Raw genomic sequence first — 18962 nt, 5'->3', positions numbered from 1 at the left:
TGTCGCCTCTTAGTGGCAGCAGCAGCTATACCCACGGTCCTGTGTCCCCCAATGATACGAACGAGAAATTACATTAGCAAATAAGTGTGCCTTAGTGTTCCATTATACTGTGTCAGTACATTGTACAACTACACACTCTTCCCATGCTGATTTACTTCACGAGTCAGATACCAACTCCAGGACTAAATTCTTTTTTCTAATTTTTTGTAAAGTCCTGTAATGACAGGAGCATGGGTGGCCCTGGAGATGTGGCCACCAGAAAGCTGCAGCTTCACCTGTAGATTATTAAGAAACAAAAGTTTCTCTGGATACTGAATTTATGGAGTGCAGCTTTAAAAAAAGACTTAAAAATACACATTCATATTTTATTTTAAATATTACAGTATCTTAAATTTAACATTCTGCCACCTACTGTTCATTACACCGCCGTAATCGCCATTTATATACAGACCACACAAATGTGTGTTTGAGATATATACAATCCACGCATTCCTTTCTTATATATACAGATCTGAGAGAACTACGTCCTTCTGTCAGCCCCTTTCACAGATGACCTCAATCACGCTCTGCTCCATGGGTGCCGGGTCCAAGCATCTGTGAGCAGCACTGCCCACAACCTCATCCAAAAGGCAATGGACTAAATTCTCATCACTGACAAAGCGCCACAGGTAGAGCTGCAGGTAATGGCAATCTACTTGTATCTGCTGGAGACCAAAGCGACCAAATGTTCTTAGGCGAACACATTCAAGGAAAGTCTTAAGGCTGATCTTAATAATTCCTGTAAGAATAGAGACCTGAAAAAGAAAGATATTCATTATAAGTATATGGAAGAAAAAAGTGAAATCCAAGAAAGTAATAAAACATGCAACTCAGATAAATAAAATGGATCTGGTATGACATAGTTTGACATATAACACCATACTTGTACATGACGTATGAGCTGGAGCGGTATACAATCTATGGATCAGTAACTTATAATATACTGGATGAGTCAATATTTGGATCCCGCTAATTAGCAGAATAAAGGGGCTGCTATGTCTAGTACATCAGGTATGTCCCACACGTACCCAGGTATGGCACTGCCCACAGAAGAAATCTTAATGTCCTAGCATAAGGATGGGCCATCAATATTAAAGTCTTGGGGGGGAAAAAAACCTTTAATATACAATCTTTACCATGCTACCTTTGTTAAAGTTTTAATGGAACCAAAATATTTATAATCAAAGTCCCTTTTAAGGACCCTCGGGATATTTATATATATGCAACAATGGTCTACAATAGACCTTGAATCCCTATAGGGGTCCCTAACAAATTTTTTAAAAAATTTTACTTTATTATTATTTGACAATACACACTACAAAAAAAGAGAGAAATGAATGTTTAAAATTTTCAGTGTCACAGTGTTATATGGGATTTTGTCGGAGTGGTTTACTTGGCAGTTCTCAGGATGTGATTGCATGCACAATAGTTTAATAGGAACCCTTAATAGGGTACACCTCATCCCACCAATTGATGTGGGATGATATTGACGCTGGCAGTTTGTAGGCAGATTCCTTGGCAGTGGGTACTGCGGAACGCTGATGTGAATATAACTCCTGCCTCACTTTCTTAACTAAGTGGTCCCTATATACAAGGTTACCAACCAGCTAACAATGTTGCTAATCTCGTATTTGTAGCTGTTTGTATGCACCGCGGAGCTCTCAGTAAATCAACAGTTTTCCTTACCACTATCTGCCCTCCTCACTAAACTCTGCTGACACTGCACTGCGTCCTCTATTACTGACTCATTGGATGGCCGCTGCAATCTACATCCCTATAGCCTCACACTCTCTCCTTATCTATTCAGCTGCTAACTGCAGCATATTAGTGGCAGTTTCCCTGACACTGTTCACTGTATTAAAACGTCGCCCTATACCACCCCTCCCGACATGTTTCGCCACCAGCTGTGGCTTCGTCAGGGGATGCGGGGTATATATAAACTGCCAGCGTCAATATCATCCCACATCAATTGGTGGGATGAGGTGTACCCTATTAAGGGTTCCTATTAAACTATTGTGCATGCAATCACATCCTGAGAACTGCCAAGTAAACCACTCCGACAAAATCCCATATAACACTGTGACACTGAAAATTTTAAACATTCATTTCTCTCTTTTTTTGTAGTGTGTATTGTCAAATAATAATAAAGTATAATTTTTTTAAAAATTTGTTAGGGACCCCTATAGGGATTCAAGGTCTTTAATGGAACCAGTCGCCATGAAAATGCAGTGCAATCTGCAGAAGATCTGTGATTGACAGCTATCTCTGTATACACAGTCATAGAGAGGACCGCCTCCTGGACTTCAAAGCCCAGAAATTTAAATGGATAAATTACAAGTTATGCTGAATCTTTTCCCAACAAACTTTTTTTTTTTTTTTTTTTTTTTATTCTTTATTGTTTTTCTGAACCAAAAATGTAAATTCCATTACAAATATTTTAGGAATTAAATACAGATAATCGTACATCAATTCACATAATTGACCCCATTATACCCACCCCTTGATTCCCCGCTGCGGGATCCAACCATCTCCTATTGCCCTTGGAACGGAGAAGAGGGACGCATCAAGAACCCGACCCTTCCAGGGCGACTCTACTTTTTTTTTCTATTCTTCTATATGCATCAATAGTTTCTATCCGAGCCCTCCACTCAGCATAAGTAGGACTCTTTTTTTGTGCCCCAATATTTAAGGATCAAGACCTTTGCGACCATAAAACTTTCCAAAGAGATTCTGATCTGACGGGGCGTTAGATCCATCTAGGGGGAAAAGCCTAATATTGCCTGCATAAAACAGCGATTCAATTTCATCTTATATCTGCTGTACAGTTCTTCATAAATGCTGGTCCAGAATTTTCTTATTTCGGGGAAATCCCATAACAGGTGACCTAGACCGGCATTTGCGGTTGAACATTTCCAGCACGTGTCCCTTCTTTCCCTGTATATTTTAGCGAGGAAGGCAGGGGAGTAATAAAGACTGTGTACTATCCTGAACTGGGTTAATCTATATTTTTCGGATATCGATACCTTTTTGATATTTCGGTACACTATGTCCCAATCAACAGTATTTCCTACACCTAATTCTGTTTCCCATCCTCCCTCGCTTTTAAATTTTGTTGTTATTTCTCCTAAGCAGTCCCGAAATCTACGATATATTTGTGAAAGAGTGAGTTGTGTATCCCTAAATTTGAAGCAATAATCTAAGAATGAATTTGCCCTAACAATCAAAGAATCTTTATCCTGAGTGTTCGTGTATACATGTCTAATTTGTGCATATCTATATCCATCTAAAAAGGTGACATTTATACCCTTTATTAAGTCATCAAAGGGGATAATACTTCCATGCAATGTTATTTGAGTTAGGGCTCTTTCACACCTGCGTTATAGTCTTCCGGCATAGAGTTCCGTCGTCGGGGCTCTATGCCGGAAGAATACTGATCAGGATTTTCCTAATGCATTCTGAATGGACAGTCCGTCCTTCAGGATGCATCAGGATGTCTTCCGTTCCGGAACGGAACGTTTTTTGGCCGCAGAAAATAGCGCAGCATGCTGCGCTTTTTGCTCCGGCCAAAAATCCGGAACACTTGCCGCAAGGCCGGATCCGGAATGAATGCCCATTGAAAGGCATTGATCCGGATCCGGCCTTAAGCTAAACGTCGTTTCGGTGCATTGCCGGATACGACGTTTAGCTTTTTCTCAATGGTTACCATGGCTGCCGGGACGCTAAAGTCCTGGCAGCCATGGTAAACTGTAGGGGGGAGCGGGGAGCAGCATACTTACCATCCGTGCGGCTCCCGGGGCGCTCCAGAGTGACGTCAGGGCGCCCCAGGCGCATGGATGACGTGATCGCATGGATCACATGATCCATGCGCATGGGGCGCTCTGACGTCACTCTGGAGCTCCCCGGGAGCCGCGCGGACTGTAAGTATGCTGCTCCCCACTCCTACTATGGCAACCAGGACTTTAATAGCGTCCTGGGTGCCATAGTAACACTGAAAGCATTTTGAAGACGGATCCGTCTTCAAATGCTTTCAGTACACTTGCGTTTTTCCGGATCCGGCGTGTAATTCCGGCAAGTGGAGTACACGCCGGATCCGGACAACGCAAGTGTGAAAGAGGCCTTAAACGGTTGATACCACGTGAATTCCAATAATTATAATCTTTAATTAACCTAAACTTTTAAATTGTGATTGTGCCAAAGTGGAGTGAAAAATGTAGGGCCGCTTACCCCCAATATCTTTTTCGTTTTATTCCAGACCTTATCTAATGTATCACTTATTACGCATTGTTTTCTTTTTTTTCCTGGGTGCCCAGTCTCCAGAATAGAAAAAAATGTCTTCATATGGTTCATATGGCCCCGAAAAATCCCTTGACAAGATATTCAGCAGCGTTGCAGACTGTTGGTCCCCCCCACCCCCCCGCCCCATCCACCACGCCCCATCCACCACCTTATCTGAGCTGAAATATAATATCCCTGCAGGGATGGAAGGGAAAGCCCACCATCCCTCCCAGAGAGACAGAGATATTTTTGCTTAATCCTAACCCTTCCCCCTCCCCAAATTAACTCATTTAGCAGTCTAACAGCCCAAAAAAGGAGTCATGGGGGACATTTATGAAGACTGGCGATTTAGACGCCGGTCTTCGCTCCTCTTGCGCTAACTGTTCATCAGCCTAAGTTATGTAGAGGCACCGGCCTCTACATAACTTAGGCGGACTTTACACTTGTCTAAATCAACACCAATTCTCTTGCTGGTGTAGATTTAGACCATTTTCTATGACTAAAACAGGAGTAGAAAATGATAAATGAGACTGCCTTACCGGGCCACCTTTTTTAGACCTGGCGTGAGCGTGGAAAAATTTACAGATTGCGGCACCTCTACTTAACTTAATCACAGATTGCGGCGCAAATAACCTTTGCATCGCAGTCTGCAACAGACATATGCCAAAAAAGTGGCATATATCTGTTTGTAAAATGAGCCCCTATATATCAATCTGCTCAGCTCCTTCTGTTCTGTGACATGGTGCTGGTAGATCAGACACCATGTTCAATGTGACAGGTTCCCCTTAAGACTCAATGTAATATACCTTCAATCTTAAGGCTGTCTGTCATTCCATTTACAACAGGCATCTCAAACTGCGGCCCTCCAGCTGTTGTAAAACTACAACTCCCACAATGCCCTGCTGTAGGCCGATACCTGTAGGCTGTCCGGGCATGCTGGGAGTTGTAGTTTTGGAACAGCTGGAGGGCCGCAGTTTGAGATGCCTGATTTACAAGAACAAACAACCTCCACTCCTATGCAACTCAGCTAATGATCCAAAAAAAGAACAATCAAGGGAGTTTGTAGTTTTCTATACTCCTATTTAAAGGGGTTATTCAGGAATGGATAACAATCACTTATCCTCAGGAATGGTCATCATTATTAGATTGGCGGGGTAAGAGTCCGACCACCCCCGCTAATCAGCTGTTATGGGAAGCTGCCACATTTACATGAGCTCTAGTGAGCGCAGCCAGCCCCCGACATCTCTCCCAAGCACAGCGCCGTACATTGTATAGTGGCTGTGCATGGTATTGCAGCCCAGTCCCATTTACTTCAATGTGGCTGAACTGCAACTAGGCCACGCGACAGATGTACGGCGCCGTCACCTGGCCTAGGAAGAGGTGGCAGCGCTCACGAAGACTGGCGTCTAAACCACCAGTTTTCATAAATGTCCTGAGGATAGGTCATCAATATTTATTACCAGATAACCCCTTTAACATCTCTGCCATAAAGACAACATGTTCATCTACACTTCTACAGAGCTTGACAGATAACACAATGTGTCCACGGAGGCAAAAGAATGCAAACCCATGAGAACTGGAAAGCATCAATAATTTTACCTTGTTGAACTGGACGGTGCTGAAGATGTCTATTCTCTCGGAGAACAGCTTCTGGATGTTGCTTAGAAGGTTTGTATCAAGAGGAGCACTGGTAGCAAGAAGGGAACAGCATTAATAGTCTGCTGTTAAAACGGGTGATAAGAAAGTGTAATACGCTTATGGTGGTATGTGTCTTACACTTACCTTGGAGTGTAGCTCTGAGCATATCTCCCCTGCAGTCGAGAGCTGCTATATACAGAGAAGGTTCGTTTACTAGAATCACTGCTGTGAGCTTTCCGGACTCCTTCCTCATACAAGAGTCCCACCTGGGAAAATAAATGGTTAACTGGCTTATGCATTAATGAACACTGTAATAACTGCTTCCACTAATTTTTTGACACTGGAATAGGCATTGTAATCCTACATGTTTCCATGCCTAACCAGATAGAGGGGTCAGACCCAGCTTATGGGGTATTACCATGATGTAAAAGATAACATCTCTCTAGGATAGGCCACCACCTAGGCTTGGTGGAGCTTACAACATTTGGACTCATCTATCTGTAAGAAAGAAGGAGCAGTGCTACTGTCCATCACAGAGATACTCCTGTCTAATTACTATAGAGGTAACTGTGTAGGGAGTGAGCCGAAGAGCCCAAACCCACCCTCCCCGTGTATTACTGAATTTACCAATAGCACTCCCTAGTCAGCCACAGTCATTATAAAGTAAGCGGACTATTACACGATTAAACTCGACAGCAGAGATCTGGCAGAAGAAAAGGAGATTCAGGAGAAATATTCTGACAAATAATACATTCTGCAAGTACACTGTAGAGTTACAGGCAAAGTGACTAACAACTAAACTCACCTGCACATCTACACCAGTGATATCTTCAACTACTCGCTTCATGACCGCTCGAACATTTCGGGGTTCAATGGTCATCACCCAGTCTCTGGTTTCAACACTTTTGCGTAACATCTGAGAAATGACTAGCCCCTGGGATTTCACATACTGATTGAGGAGAGTCTGGGCTGTGGATCGAGCCAAGGAACAGAGAGTGCTGACGGGGGTTACGGGAGAGTGGTCCTAAACATAGGAGAAATGAACACAGCTGATGTCTGCCATAAAGGACAACCACCTAGAAGCAGGAGTCGAGGCTCGTTCACACAAGCATACATAGTAAGCTGAAAATTCATACCTGTTTTAAATGTCTTTAGCTAGTAAGTCCCGATTCCAATGCAGAACATTGCTAATAGACAGGGGCAGGCTGGCCTTAGACCCCACTGGAGAAATTCCAGGTGGAACGTTACTCAGTGGGCTGCCCAAACAGCTGACGGACGCAGGTCCCCCCTGAATTCAACTGTTTAAGCATAATACTGCAGCGGGGCACGGGAGTCCATGGTTTCCTGCCATTCACCCCGAGAGTGAATGGCAGAACCTGAAGCCTATGACGAAGTATGTTTGCATCCCAATTTTCTTTTTCCATGGCCACTTGATTAATGGGGGACATTACTGGAGGCACTGTAGGGGCATTATTATTATAACTGGCACTATAAGCATTATCATTATTACTGGGGGACACTGTGAGGCATCATTATTGAACGCACTATAGCGGGCATCATCAATACTGCAGCGCAATACGGGCATTTTAATACTGGGGCACTAAGCGCGCATTATTATTACTGGGGGCACAACAGGGTGTATATAATGGGAACATTATAGGGACACTCAGGGGCATTAGTATTACTGGGTGCACTTTAGGAGGCATTATTTATACCAGCAGCACTACTGGAGCATTATTATTGCTGGGGGCAGTATGGGGGCATTGTTATTACTGATGGCAATTTTTTCTGCAGTATATTATTTGGGGGCTTTGGGGAGCACAGTGGGCACAGGGCTAGGTAGTATTTTGCACTCCACTGTGGTACTTTGATCTGCTGGGGGGATTATTGTGTTGTACTGTGGTAATTGTTTCTGCTGGGGAAGTATTTTATACTGCACTATGGTACTATGGATCTGCTATAGGAGTATATTGTGCTGCACTGTGGTACTTGGATCTGCTGGAGGACTATATTGAGCTGCAATGTGGTATTGGGTTTTCCTAGGGCTGTATATTGTGCTAAACTTTGGTACTTGCTTTTGCTGCAGAACCAAACACCAACGTATAGCACAATATATTGCCACTTTACGATATTTCTGGCCTGACTTGACCCCACCTTTTGCCATTCTGTGCCCACCTATTGACCTGTTTAGGGAGAACACACACAACAGGAGCCTACAATAGAGGATGCTGTGTATTTAAAAAATGCAAATCGAAATACAGATTTATAAAGCTACAGCACAGGGAGTATCTCAATTGATACGAGCTACTTCTGGAATTGTTATGGAGCTATAATGGAAGAGAAATATGCTTGTGTGACCGAATATGCTTTACTGAAAATAAGATAAACTTTGCATATGGAAATAAGATAAACACACATGGTCTTTTACCTGTCCGAGAAACTGTTCATCTGTTAGAGTTAGTATGTAGCTAATGGTTGAAGTCTCATAGTCCAGGCAGAGGCGAGACAGGAGCAACAGCAGCAGTGGCGGAGTATTGGCTCCTTTCTCTCCCGGGGAATCACAGAACTGTTGAGCTGTCTGGCACACAGACTTGATGAATGCTACAATCAATCCTTCACGGACACCCTGACTGCAGAACTCACCCTGAAAGGAAGTTATAAGTAGAAGGTCTATTAGAATAAGAGGGCATTATAATGTAAGAACTATATACAAACAAACAGAAAAAAATGGTGTGGTGTTAGGCAGGAAGTGCTCAATCCCATATGCAGTTGTGCATATATATATATATACAGGGGGGCAAATCCTGCACTTGTGGCCCGTTGCTAATGGCGATCCCCAGCAAAAATGCATACAGTGGAGGATGCCTGAAGCGGACCACAAGTACCACAATAAACATCATACACAAGATAGCAATTATGTGGATATAATAACCAATATAATAATAGCAAAGGCAGGTGCACACCGCGCCAAGGTTTCTCAAGTAGCTTGAGTGTTAGGACCCGAGCTACTTGAGGAACCTTGGCGCGGTGCTCGGGCTCAAACATGTCCTCCACAGTAGGATATGTTGGCTAATCTCTCAATTTTAACATCAGTTTGAGGGTTTAGTAAGACCGCAGAGTGCACCTGTATTTGCTATTATTATAATGTAAGAACTAGGAAACTTACTGTAATATAACAACCAATATATTTCAACTCCCACTCACCTTGAAGTATGGCTTGTCTGAGAAAGCCACATCTTTAGCAGTGAAGAGATGCACAGAAGCCAAAACAGATTTGATTTGATTTAAAACCGAACCCGAAAGCATCGACAGCAAGTCACCAAGAGCTGGTGGCTCTTTGCCAGGGACCCTTGGAGCAGCCAGGGCTTGTCGAACATCAGTGATGCAAACTTGGAAGAAGTCTTTCAAGGCTTGTAGGTATTGAGATAGTCGCTCCTGTGCTGCCCTCACTACAATCTGTGTGCCCCTTCTATTAAAACTACATCCTGGTACCAACTTAGAAGGAGCCTGCAGTCGTCTGTGGAATCGATCCAAAGCTCTTACTAATAGAGAGTTGTCCCCCGGATTCTTTTCTTCTCGCAGGCGTTTCTCCACTAATTCAAAGTAACCTTCACTCAGTTCATCCAAGAACTTAGTCAACTTTTCCTCAGCCATTTGAGCTGTGCTTCCTGGCTCCTTGCAGAAAAGGCTCTGGTAAGATGCTGCCAGGAGACAGGCGTCACTTATAAATCCACCACAGCCCCGGTCAACAAACTCCAGAATATCACTGGCCCCTTCTAACTCGGAGAGGTGGGAGGCCAGCCGCCCACGGCCATGGGCTAGGAATTCATCACAGAGAAGATGAGCTGGTTCTTCCAAGCTTAAGAGGAGCTCCACACATTCAGAGAGGTTCTGCGGAGAAGAGGAAGGATCCCTAAAGAAAGAAAAACACCAGAATGCTTAGTGATCGATAATATACCAAGAAATTTTGCCAGTCAGCCTTTCAGTTATCAATGACTATGCCAAGTTCTACTTAACGCCATAGAGGGAACCTGTCACCGGGATTTTGTGCATAGAGCTGAGGAAATGGGTTGCTAGATGGCGGCTAGCACATCCGCAATACCCAGTCCCCATACCTCTGTGTGCTTTTATTGTGTGAAAAAAAACGATTTGATACATATTCAAATTAACCTGAGATGAGTCCTGTCCCTGACTCATCTCACATACAGTACTCATCTCAGGTTAATTTGCATATGTATCAAATCGTTTTTTTTTTACACAATAAAAGCACACAGAGCTATGGGGACTGGCAACCCATGTCCTCAACTCTATAAACAAAATCACGGTGACAGATTCCCTTTAAGGAAACAAGACGAGAATGCTCGTCCTAAATGGCCGGTACTTTGCGCCCCAGGACGAGTACTCTCGTGAAATTGCAGTTTTATGCAGACTGGTTGCTAAGGGCTGAATCTTATTAAATATGGGGTAAGTCAGTCTAATAGTAACTGATTCTGGAATATCATGTGATTAGTAACTACATATCTGAAAATTTAAATTAGGGTCTAAATGTGACAGTTATCCTTTAAGGTGAAAATGAGCCTGGTCCCTAAGGAGTTAAAGGAATTCTGTCACCAGGATTTCACTTACTGAGCTGTTAACATGACCACATCAGTCCCCATGATTTATATTACAATATACTAGTATTACTGCCCTGTGTCTTGTAATTTGTCTATTAGCGCATGCGCCATGTGTTCTGTGAGGCCGATGCCAGGACACCGCGCGGGCGCTGACAGGACTATCCACAGCGCATGCGCGAGATTACGGCGCATCAGGCATTGTTGGTCGGCGATGAGGAGTGAATAAATTAGCAGTGGGGCGGTGCTGGGCTCAAGGAGAAGGGGTGTGGCTGGGCTCCAACGGCCGGAGGGACAGCCCCTTGGGCTCCTTATTTAGGTAATTTGCATATTAATAAAAGCGATTTTATAGATAAATTACAAGACACAGGGCAGTAATACTAGTATATTGTAATATAAATCATGGAGACTGATGTAGTCATGTTAACAGCTCAGTAAGTGAAATCCTGGTGACAGAATCCCTTTAAGGTGAAAAATGGGAGGGTCCTGAAGGAGTTAAGACCTGTTCACATCTAAATGCACAGTTCAAGGGTTTCCAGCCCTTGAACTACTAACTGTTAAAATCCACGCACAAAGCTTTGGTCACAGAGCAACTTAAATTTTTGACATAAGTGGAAAAATGTGATTTAGTCAGGAAATCATATTCACAATTTCCTTTCTCTGTAGGGAATAAAATAAATTGTGTAATCTAAAAATGATAAGCCGAACTCCAAAAACAAGTTGTTTCCATCAATGTAGTGAAGTCCTGTGAAGCTCTACATAGATAATATTCTGGTTATGGATAAACATGACGGTAACGCTGGACCTGCAGTGGTCTGAAGGGTAGATTCAGGCTCCCTGAAAGTTCCCATACGCTATTTAAGTAATAAACCATTGAGGTTTTGCATCTTATTTTTACCTCTTTTCCCACTGGTAAAACTATGCTCTTTGTACAGTACTACACAATATAAAGTCTAAGGGTACTTTCACACTAGTGTTATTCTTTTCCGGCACTGAGTTCCGTCCTAGGGGCTCTATACCGGAAGAGAACTGATCAGTATTATCCCCATGCATTCTGAATGGAGAGAAATCCGTTCAGGATGCATCAGGATGTCTTCAGTTCAGTCTTTTTGACTGATCAGGACAGAGACAAAACTGCAGCATGCTACGGTTTTATCTCCGGCAAAAAAAAAACTGAAGACTTTCCTGAATGTCGGAGCCGGCATTTTTTCCATATGAACGTATTAGTGCTGGATCTGGCATTCAAAATACCGGAAATGTGAAAAAAATGTATTCTGGATCCGTTTCTCCAGATGACTCCGGAAAGACGGATCCGGCATTTCAATGCATTTGTAAGACGGATCAGGATCCTGATCAGTCTTACAAATGCCATCAGCTGGCATACGTTTTGTTCCGGCGACGGAACTGCTTGCCGGATCACTCTGCCGTAAGTGTGAAAGTAGCCTAAGACTTAAAACACATACCTGAATCTCTGGCGCAGGGTGTCTGCCAACCCTGCCATGATGGCCTGGCAGTCAGTCTGGATGCCATGGAAGGAAGGCATATGCTGGTACTGATGGAGTACACTGCGCGCTTTAGCATGATAGGACACAGCCTGGACATAAGCACCAAGCTCGATGCACTTTTTCAGACGAGCTGGAAGTTCAAACAAGAACTGCAACTTTCGAAGCAGAGTGTGGACACCTGGATTGTACAGAAAGTGGCATCAGCAGGTGGTTATAGTAACCTTTACATTCTACAAACTATTTAACTGGGGGGGATAAAGCCTGAAATCATCCATACAAATTATGAATACGAAGCTTTCTATAGACAGCGGCAGAATACTGCCCTGACTACTTCTACAATCTTGACTCAAGTCTCAACCTGCCATTGAAGTCGACTGAACTGGCCACTTTTGACCATCTCCGCTCACCGCCATTTCAGAAGATTGTTCCCGATGACACATTGTACATAATGGAAATATTTCGTCTGCCAAAAATGTGATCTGTCAGCTTTTATTTTTTTTCCCTGTGGGCTTAAACTACATGAGCATGACATGATCAGCCAAACCGTGTCCCTGATCTGCCAGTTTAATCTGGCCGGTGATTCAGAGAAATGGCTGCAGACATCTCTGTCACCATCTGGTCTGGAGGAACAAATAACTGGATATAGAGACTCTTTCAGCAGTTTTGACCATGTAAAGCTGCTGACAGCACTGAGTAGGGGCTGGGGAGTGCAGTACAGACATACCTTTTACCATCAGGATATGTGTGCACTTACTGTGACAGATTCTGCTCCTGTAAGTGCACTGGAGACGGAGACTGCATCACTGCAGCTGGCACTCAGAGCAGAAGGGATGGGCTGTGAACCACTGAGGCCAGTGAATGGCTGTAGCAGTGCATGTGACCATAGACTGGTCATTAGATACCGCCCCCCACTCACCGCTAAGCTTCGTAATGTGCTGATGTCTCTCCTGCAGGGTACTGCTGATGCGAGCACTGAACTCTGTGATTACCGCCATGTTGGTGGCTAGTCCATCCATCTCATCTTCCATCTTTTTGAAATCATTCTTCATCTTCCGGATGGTGTCTGAGGAATATAAATGCCAATTAGCGCAGTGGATGCAGGTGGTCCACGGGATGTGTAGATTTGCCAGCGGCACAGTGATCACATATTAGCTTCTTGTACCTACCTGTTGCAGAGATGAACTTATTATAATTCTCATACACCAGAGTCTGCATGTCACTGTCCAGAGCTCGTATCTGACGGACCATGTCAGCCTCAATGTCCATCAGATCAGGCAGCGATTTTTCCTTCCTCAGCTGCATGTAAATAATGAAAACATACAGTTAGTACTAATAAAAGCAAACAGCAGATAAATGGATGGAGCTGCACCGGTCAATGCCTAATTGTTAATGTGCTCCTCGAAGAAGACTTAGGCTACTTTCACACATCTCCTGAATATCTGAAAAGACCGGGAGACACCTGGGTTACGGTAGGACAACCGGGTATATTTTCAGGTGCCGTGTACCAATAATTCAATGTGTAAGTGTGCACTAGATTGATTATTTGTGTAAATTTAGGGACTTTTTTCTATCCTTATATCAATTAAAAGTTACGTTTTAATCAAGATCCCCACTCCTACCTTCTTTTGTACTTTCACACTTGCGGCAGAGTGATCCGGCAAGCAGTTACATCGACGGAACTGCCTGCCGCATCCGGCAAAACGTATGCCAACTGATGGCGTTTCTAAGACTCATCAGTCTTAAAAATGCCTGATCAGTCAGAAAAATGCATTGAAATGCCGGATCCGTCTTTCCGATGTCATCCGGCAAAACGGATCCGCCATTTATTTTTTTCACCTCTTTTTCGGTCTGCTCATAAAGACGGATCCGGCACTAATACATTCCTATGGAAAAAAATGGCAAGTCTTCTGTTTTTTTGTCCGGAGATAAAAACCGTAGCATGCTGCGGTTTTATCTTTTGCCTGATCAGTCAAGATGACTGAACTGAAGACATCCTGAACGGATTACTCTCCATTCAGAACGCATGGGGATATGCCTGATCAGTTCTTTTCCGGGATTAAGCCCTTTTGACGGAACTCAGTGCCGGAAAAGAAAAACGCTAGTGTGAAAGTACCCTTAAAGGGGTTGTGCCAAGTTTATACGTTATCCCCTACCCACAGGATAAGGGATCCCAGCGGTCTGACCACCAGTGATCAGCTAGTTATCTCCTATCCTGTGTATAGGGGATAACTTATACGCTAGGCACAACCCCTTTAAGACTTGACGTCAGTCTTACAGGAGTGGTTGACTGTCACGCACACCACTGCCTCATTCAAAGAGGGAATTCAGGGAACCCCCTTTTTCAAGATCGCTGGTGGTCCTGTGAACCTATATTTTTTTTCACCTTTCCTGTGTATACTGGAACTTTCCATAGGATAACCCTTTAAAGGGAACCCGCCAAGTCGAATTCTGTGGGCAGCATGTTATAAAGCAAAAGGAGCCGATTAGTAGAGGGGAAAGATTTAGCATGACATACCGGTACTTTATTCCCATTTTTTCTTCTATACTTAGGAGTCCAGTGGGTGGTCACAGTCCATGTGTGTTACTTCTGTATACACAGCCGTACAGGGAAGACTGTCAGTCCCTGATAGGACCGCCCACTGGACTCCATGACTCTGCTCAGCTCCGCCTGCAGCTCAGACACCAGGTTCAATGTGACAGGTTCTCTTTGACCAGAACATTTTTTGAGATTGGGATTAGGGATTTTTATTACATAGAATTTTAGGTGGGGGTTACTCATATGATTGGCAGGGGGATATTTATGTTTTGTTTTTTTATTATACAGTTTTTTTGTTTGTTTTTTTTACATTTTTTTATGCATAATTTGCTTTTTAGAATGCTTTTTTCTAATACCACATATTTCTGTAACTGAGGTCACCATAGCACAGAACATTTCTGACAACTATCACATTTATCTTAGGGTACTTTCACACTTGCGTTTTTCTTTTCCAGCATTGAGTTCCGTCCTAGGGGCTCTATACCGGAAAAGAACTGATCAGTTTTATCCCCATGCATTCTGAATGGAGAGTAATCCGTTCAGGATGCATCAGGATGTCTTCAGTTCAGTCTTTTCAGGACGGAGATAATACCGCAACATGCTACGGTTTTATTTCCGTCCAAAATTCCAGAACACTTGCCGGAATGCCGCACCCACCATTTTTTCCCATTGAAATGCATTAATGCTGGATCCGGCCCGAGTGTTCCGGCAAAACGGATCCGGCATTGCGGTCTGCGCATGCTCAGACCACAAAATTTTTAAAAAAATAAATAAATGCTGGATCCGTTTTTCCGGATCACACCGGAGAGATGGATCCGGCATTTTAATGCATTTGTCATACGGATCAGGATCCTGATCCGTCTGACAAATGCCATCAGTTTGCAACCGTATTGCCGGATCCGGCAGGCAGTTCCAGCGACGGAACTGCCTGCCGGAATCCTCTGACACAAGTGTGAAAGTAGCCTTACCTGCACACATGTGTGGATTCCACCCTTTTCAATGCCAGGCTGAGATCTGTGGAAAACCCATATCAAATACACACCAAAACCCACAAATAACAAATGTGTTTTTTGGTGTGGAAATGCACAGAAATGTGTATAAAAAACTGCATGGATTTTCAGTTTTGAAATCTGAACTCATGTGCAGGTCCCCTTAGGGCTGTGTTGAGTCTAGTTACCCCCAGCAGTGCAGTCATTGTGGGGACCAACGGAGGCAAGGACAGCGCTGTATTACACTGGCAGATAGACGGCCAGATCATTGGTGACGAGCGTTCGTAGGAATGCTCGCTAGCGATCATCTTGCAGACGCTTGTTCATCTGGCAATCCAGATTTTTAAAGAGAACCCGTCATCAACTTTATGCTGACCTTACTGAGAGCAGCCGAAAATACTGACAGAAATACTGATTTCAGCCAAAAGTAAGAGGTTGCCGAGAACGGGTATCATAATTATTGCAGACTGGGCCTTGAAAAGAGTCAAATCTACTTGAGAAGAGTCCTGGTTATTCATATCTCCTTCTCTCACCCATCTGCTGATGATTGGCAGTTCTCTCCTAGAGAGAAAGGGAGAAAACTAGGTAGAAGATAGTGATGAGCGGCAGGGGTCATATTCGAATTCGCAATATTTCGCAAATATTTTGTAGAATATTTGTGAATTTGAATATTCGTTATATTCTACAAATTTTTTTTACTTGAAAAATTGGCAAGGTAATGATCGCGTAATTTGCAAATATTACGCGATCAATACAGGTGTGGGTCAAAAACAAATATATAGCACTATAGAACACTATAGAATTTAGTGCTATATATTTGTTTTTCAGAATATTCGTCTTTTTTTTCTATCTGAAGTCCTTTTATATAGGGAATATTTGGGGGGGAAAAAAACGAATGTAGAGCAATTTAGCTAATATAGTGCTATAATTTTTTTTATAGTTGTCATTTTTGTAAAATAAAATAAAAAATACAACTATTAGACAAAGAAGATTATAGCATTATATTAGCTAAATTGCTCTACATTCGTTTTCCCCCCCGAATATTCCCTATATTGCTACAGTATATATTCTTGTTTTAGAATATTACAAGTATTCTAAAAAACGAATATATAACACTATATCGAATATATTTGTTTTTTAGAATATTCGTCATTTTTTGCCATCTGAAGTCCCATGATTCCTCCCTGCTCAAGTTACTTGTGGGCCAATGACTCATTGGCCGACAAGCAAGAAGCAGGGAGGAATCATGTTTTTAGTAGTGATGAGCGGCAGGGGCAATATTCGAATTTGAGATATTTCGCGAATATTTGGTTGAATATTCGCAATATATTTGAGAATTCGTTATCTCCAGTCATTATTTTCTTGATTGCGGAAATCAGCTTGCAGTAAAAATTCGCATTACGAAAATTCGCAATCAACACTACTCCTTAAAGATACTGCAGCCTTCTCATTGGCCCACAAGCTTGAAACAGGGAGGGATCATGTGTACCGATTAAAACAAAATCTCGAATATTCGAAATTACAAATATATATCACTATATTCAAAATATTTGCAAATTCTCGAAGTGCCGATATTCGCGATAAAAATTTGCAATTCGAATATTCGTGATCAACACTAGTAGAAGACGGTCACTCATCAGCAGGGAGAGCAGGAATTTATCAATAACCATGACTCCTCTCAGGTGGCCGTGACTCTTCCAGACCCAGTCTGCAATGTTTGATGTTGGTTCTCCACAACCACGTGCTTTTTACTGATAAATGACAGACGGCTGAAACCAACTCACCTGTCTCTACTTTATGCTGCTGTTAGTATGGGCAGCATAAAGGTAATGACAGGTTCACTTTAAGCAAACTTAAAAATTGTCACTTGCCGGCGGCAGATCATGCTGTGAAGTGACGATCTGCTGCCGGTGGTCAGTATGGGAACAAGTGATGGCATAACGATCGCTCCTACCCAGACTGTGGAGGATATTTCTGCATGTAATAGCAGCCGGCTCTTCCGCTGACGAGCTGGCGATTGCCGGGAAGGAACGCTTCCGATAATCGTCTGCTTGATGTTTTAATGTCATACAGCCCTAAGACTCTTAAAAGGGAATCACCAGGATCTTGGACTCCTACCTGCAGTAATACAGGACTAGCACTGCAGATAAGGAGTCCAGATTTCTGTTTTCCTACTGCCCCCCCGATCCCCCGCTATCAAAGCTGCGCTGAAATACACAGTCCAGACTGGTGGAGAGGACTCCTGTGCGCATGCACAGCCTCCATGTATTTCAGTGCAGCTCTGAGCGCTGACAGCAGGGGGAAAGAAGTAACGAATTGTGGACTGGACTCCTTATGTGCAGGACTAGTCATGTATTACTTGCAGACATTCCCTTTAAGGCAGGCATCCTCAAACTGCGGCCCTCCAGCTGTTGCAAAACTACAACTCCCAGCATGCCCGAACAGCCTACAGGTATCAGCCTACAGCAGGGCATTGTGGGAGTTGTAGTTTTACAACAGCTGGAGGGCCGCAGTTTGAGGATGCCTGCTTTAAGGGGAACCCGTCACCTGGTTTGGGGCTACTAACCCTCCAGCATGCTGTTATAACTGCCTGGTTGTATTTACCAGGAGGTGAGGAGCGCATGCGCAGTGTATGTAAAGCACACGCCCCCTGAATCTGCTGGATTTGTGTCCTGAACTCCTCCAGGTAAGTTAGATATTCGCTGACTGAACTTTGCAGGGATGGACCCTGAACCTCAGCTGCATAAGGATATGCTGAGGGATATGCTGACAGGTAGCATTTAATTACTATCTGAAAGGGGAATAAGGGAGGTTATTAAGGGGTTAAAAGGGTTTTTTCTGAGACTAAGCATTAAGGGCTTATCAAATACCATTGGCACAACCTACTAGCTTGTCTGCTACAACCTGACAGCTGACGTCAGACATCTCTGGGCAGCTCTGAGTTAAAGTGACGTCACCTTGGTGAGGTAATGCTCTGGGTTGAAATGCACTCCATCGATATCAGTGGGGTCCAGCAACTTCTCGCTGCTTTTGCCTTCGTCATTTATTCCATAATACAGCTTCAGCATTCCGTGAGCTTTCCTTCTCTTCCCCTCCTCTTCCTCAGTCCCAGCAGTAGTCGCCATCTTCGCCTTGCAAAGCGAAGAAGAACTGCGCAAGCGCGCGCACAGCTGATTCCTGCGCAGGCGCAGTGTGATCGGACTGTCCTGGGCGGCGCATGCGCGTGGTGCTCTGTAGCGAGTGGGGAGCAGCACGTCGCTAGTCGCATCTCGTGTTCCTGTTTCCTGCGTAGAAAATGCAGACACAGCGGGATATTCCAACCACATACGGAAGGAGTTGTCCGCTTTCCCCAGGAGATCCTCCGGAT

At 43.6% G+C, this 18962-nt stretch overlaps 1 protein-coding gene across 1 annotated transcript; it reads right to left on the bottom strand.

Moving 5' to 3' along the window:
• Positions 1–351: 351 nt before the first annotated feature.
• VPS51 (VPS51 subunit of GARP complex) lies at positions 352–18740 on the bottom strand. Its single transcript, XM_044269877.1, has 10 exons — positions 18553–18740; positions 13237–13366; positions 12987–13133; positions 12029–12248; positions 9157–9865; positions 8381–8596; positions 6758–6976; positions 6097–6218; positions 5914–6001; positions 352–794 (listed from the first exon to the last, which is right to left on the bottom strand). Exons 1-10 carry the CDS (start codon positions 18718–18720, stop codon positions 534–536), a joined length of 2280 nt encoding a protein of 759 aa, XP_044125812.1. The 5' UTR covers positions 18721–18740; the 3' UTR covers positions 352–533.
• Positions 18741–18962: the final 222 nt, after the last annotated feature.

This window comes from Bufo gargarizans, chromosome 10 (genome assembly GCF_014858855.1).
Source record: "Bufo gargarizans isolate SCDJY-AF-19 chromosome 10, ASM1485885v1, whole genome shotgun sequence".
Lineage (NCBI taxonomy): Eukaryota > Metazoa > Chordata > Amphibia > Anura > Bufonidae > Bufo > Bufo gargarizans.
This window is presented reverse-complemented; position numbering and strand designations above follow the sequence as displayed.

What these genes read in the sequence shown, in the direction of transcription:
- VPS51 (XM_044269877.1), bottom strand. Translation starts at nt 18,720, where the DNA reads ATGGCGACTACTGCTGGGACTGAGGAAGAGGAGGGGAAGAGAAGGAAA. An exon ending in ATGAACAGTTTCTCGGACAG is followed by an intron (nt 6,977 to 8,380) that starts GTAAAAGACCAT and finishes TCCTATGTTTAG; the next exon opens with GACCACTCTCCCGTAACCCC. An exon ending in GCTCAGAGCTACACTCCAAG is followed by an intron (nt 6,002 to 6,096) that starts GTAAGTGTAAGA and finishes TCTTGCTACCAG; the next exon opens with TGCTCCTCTTGATACAAACC.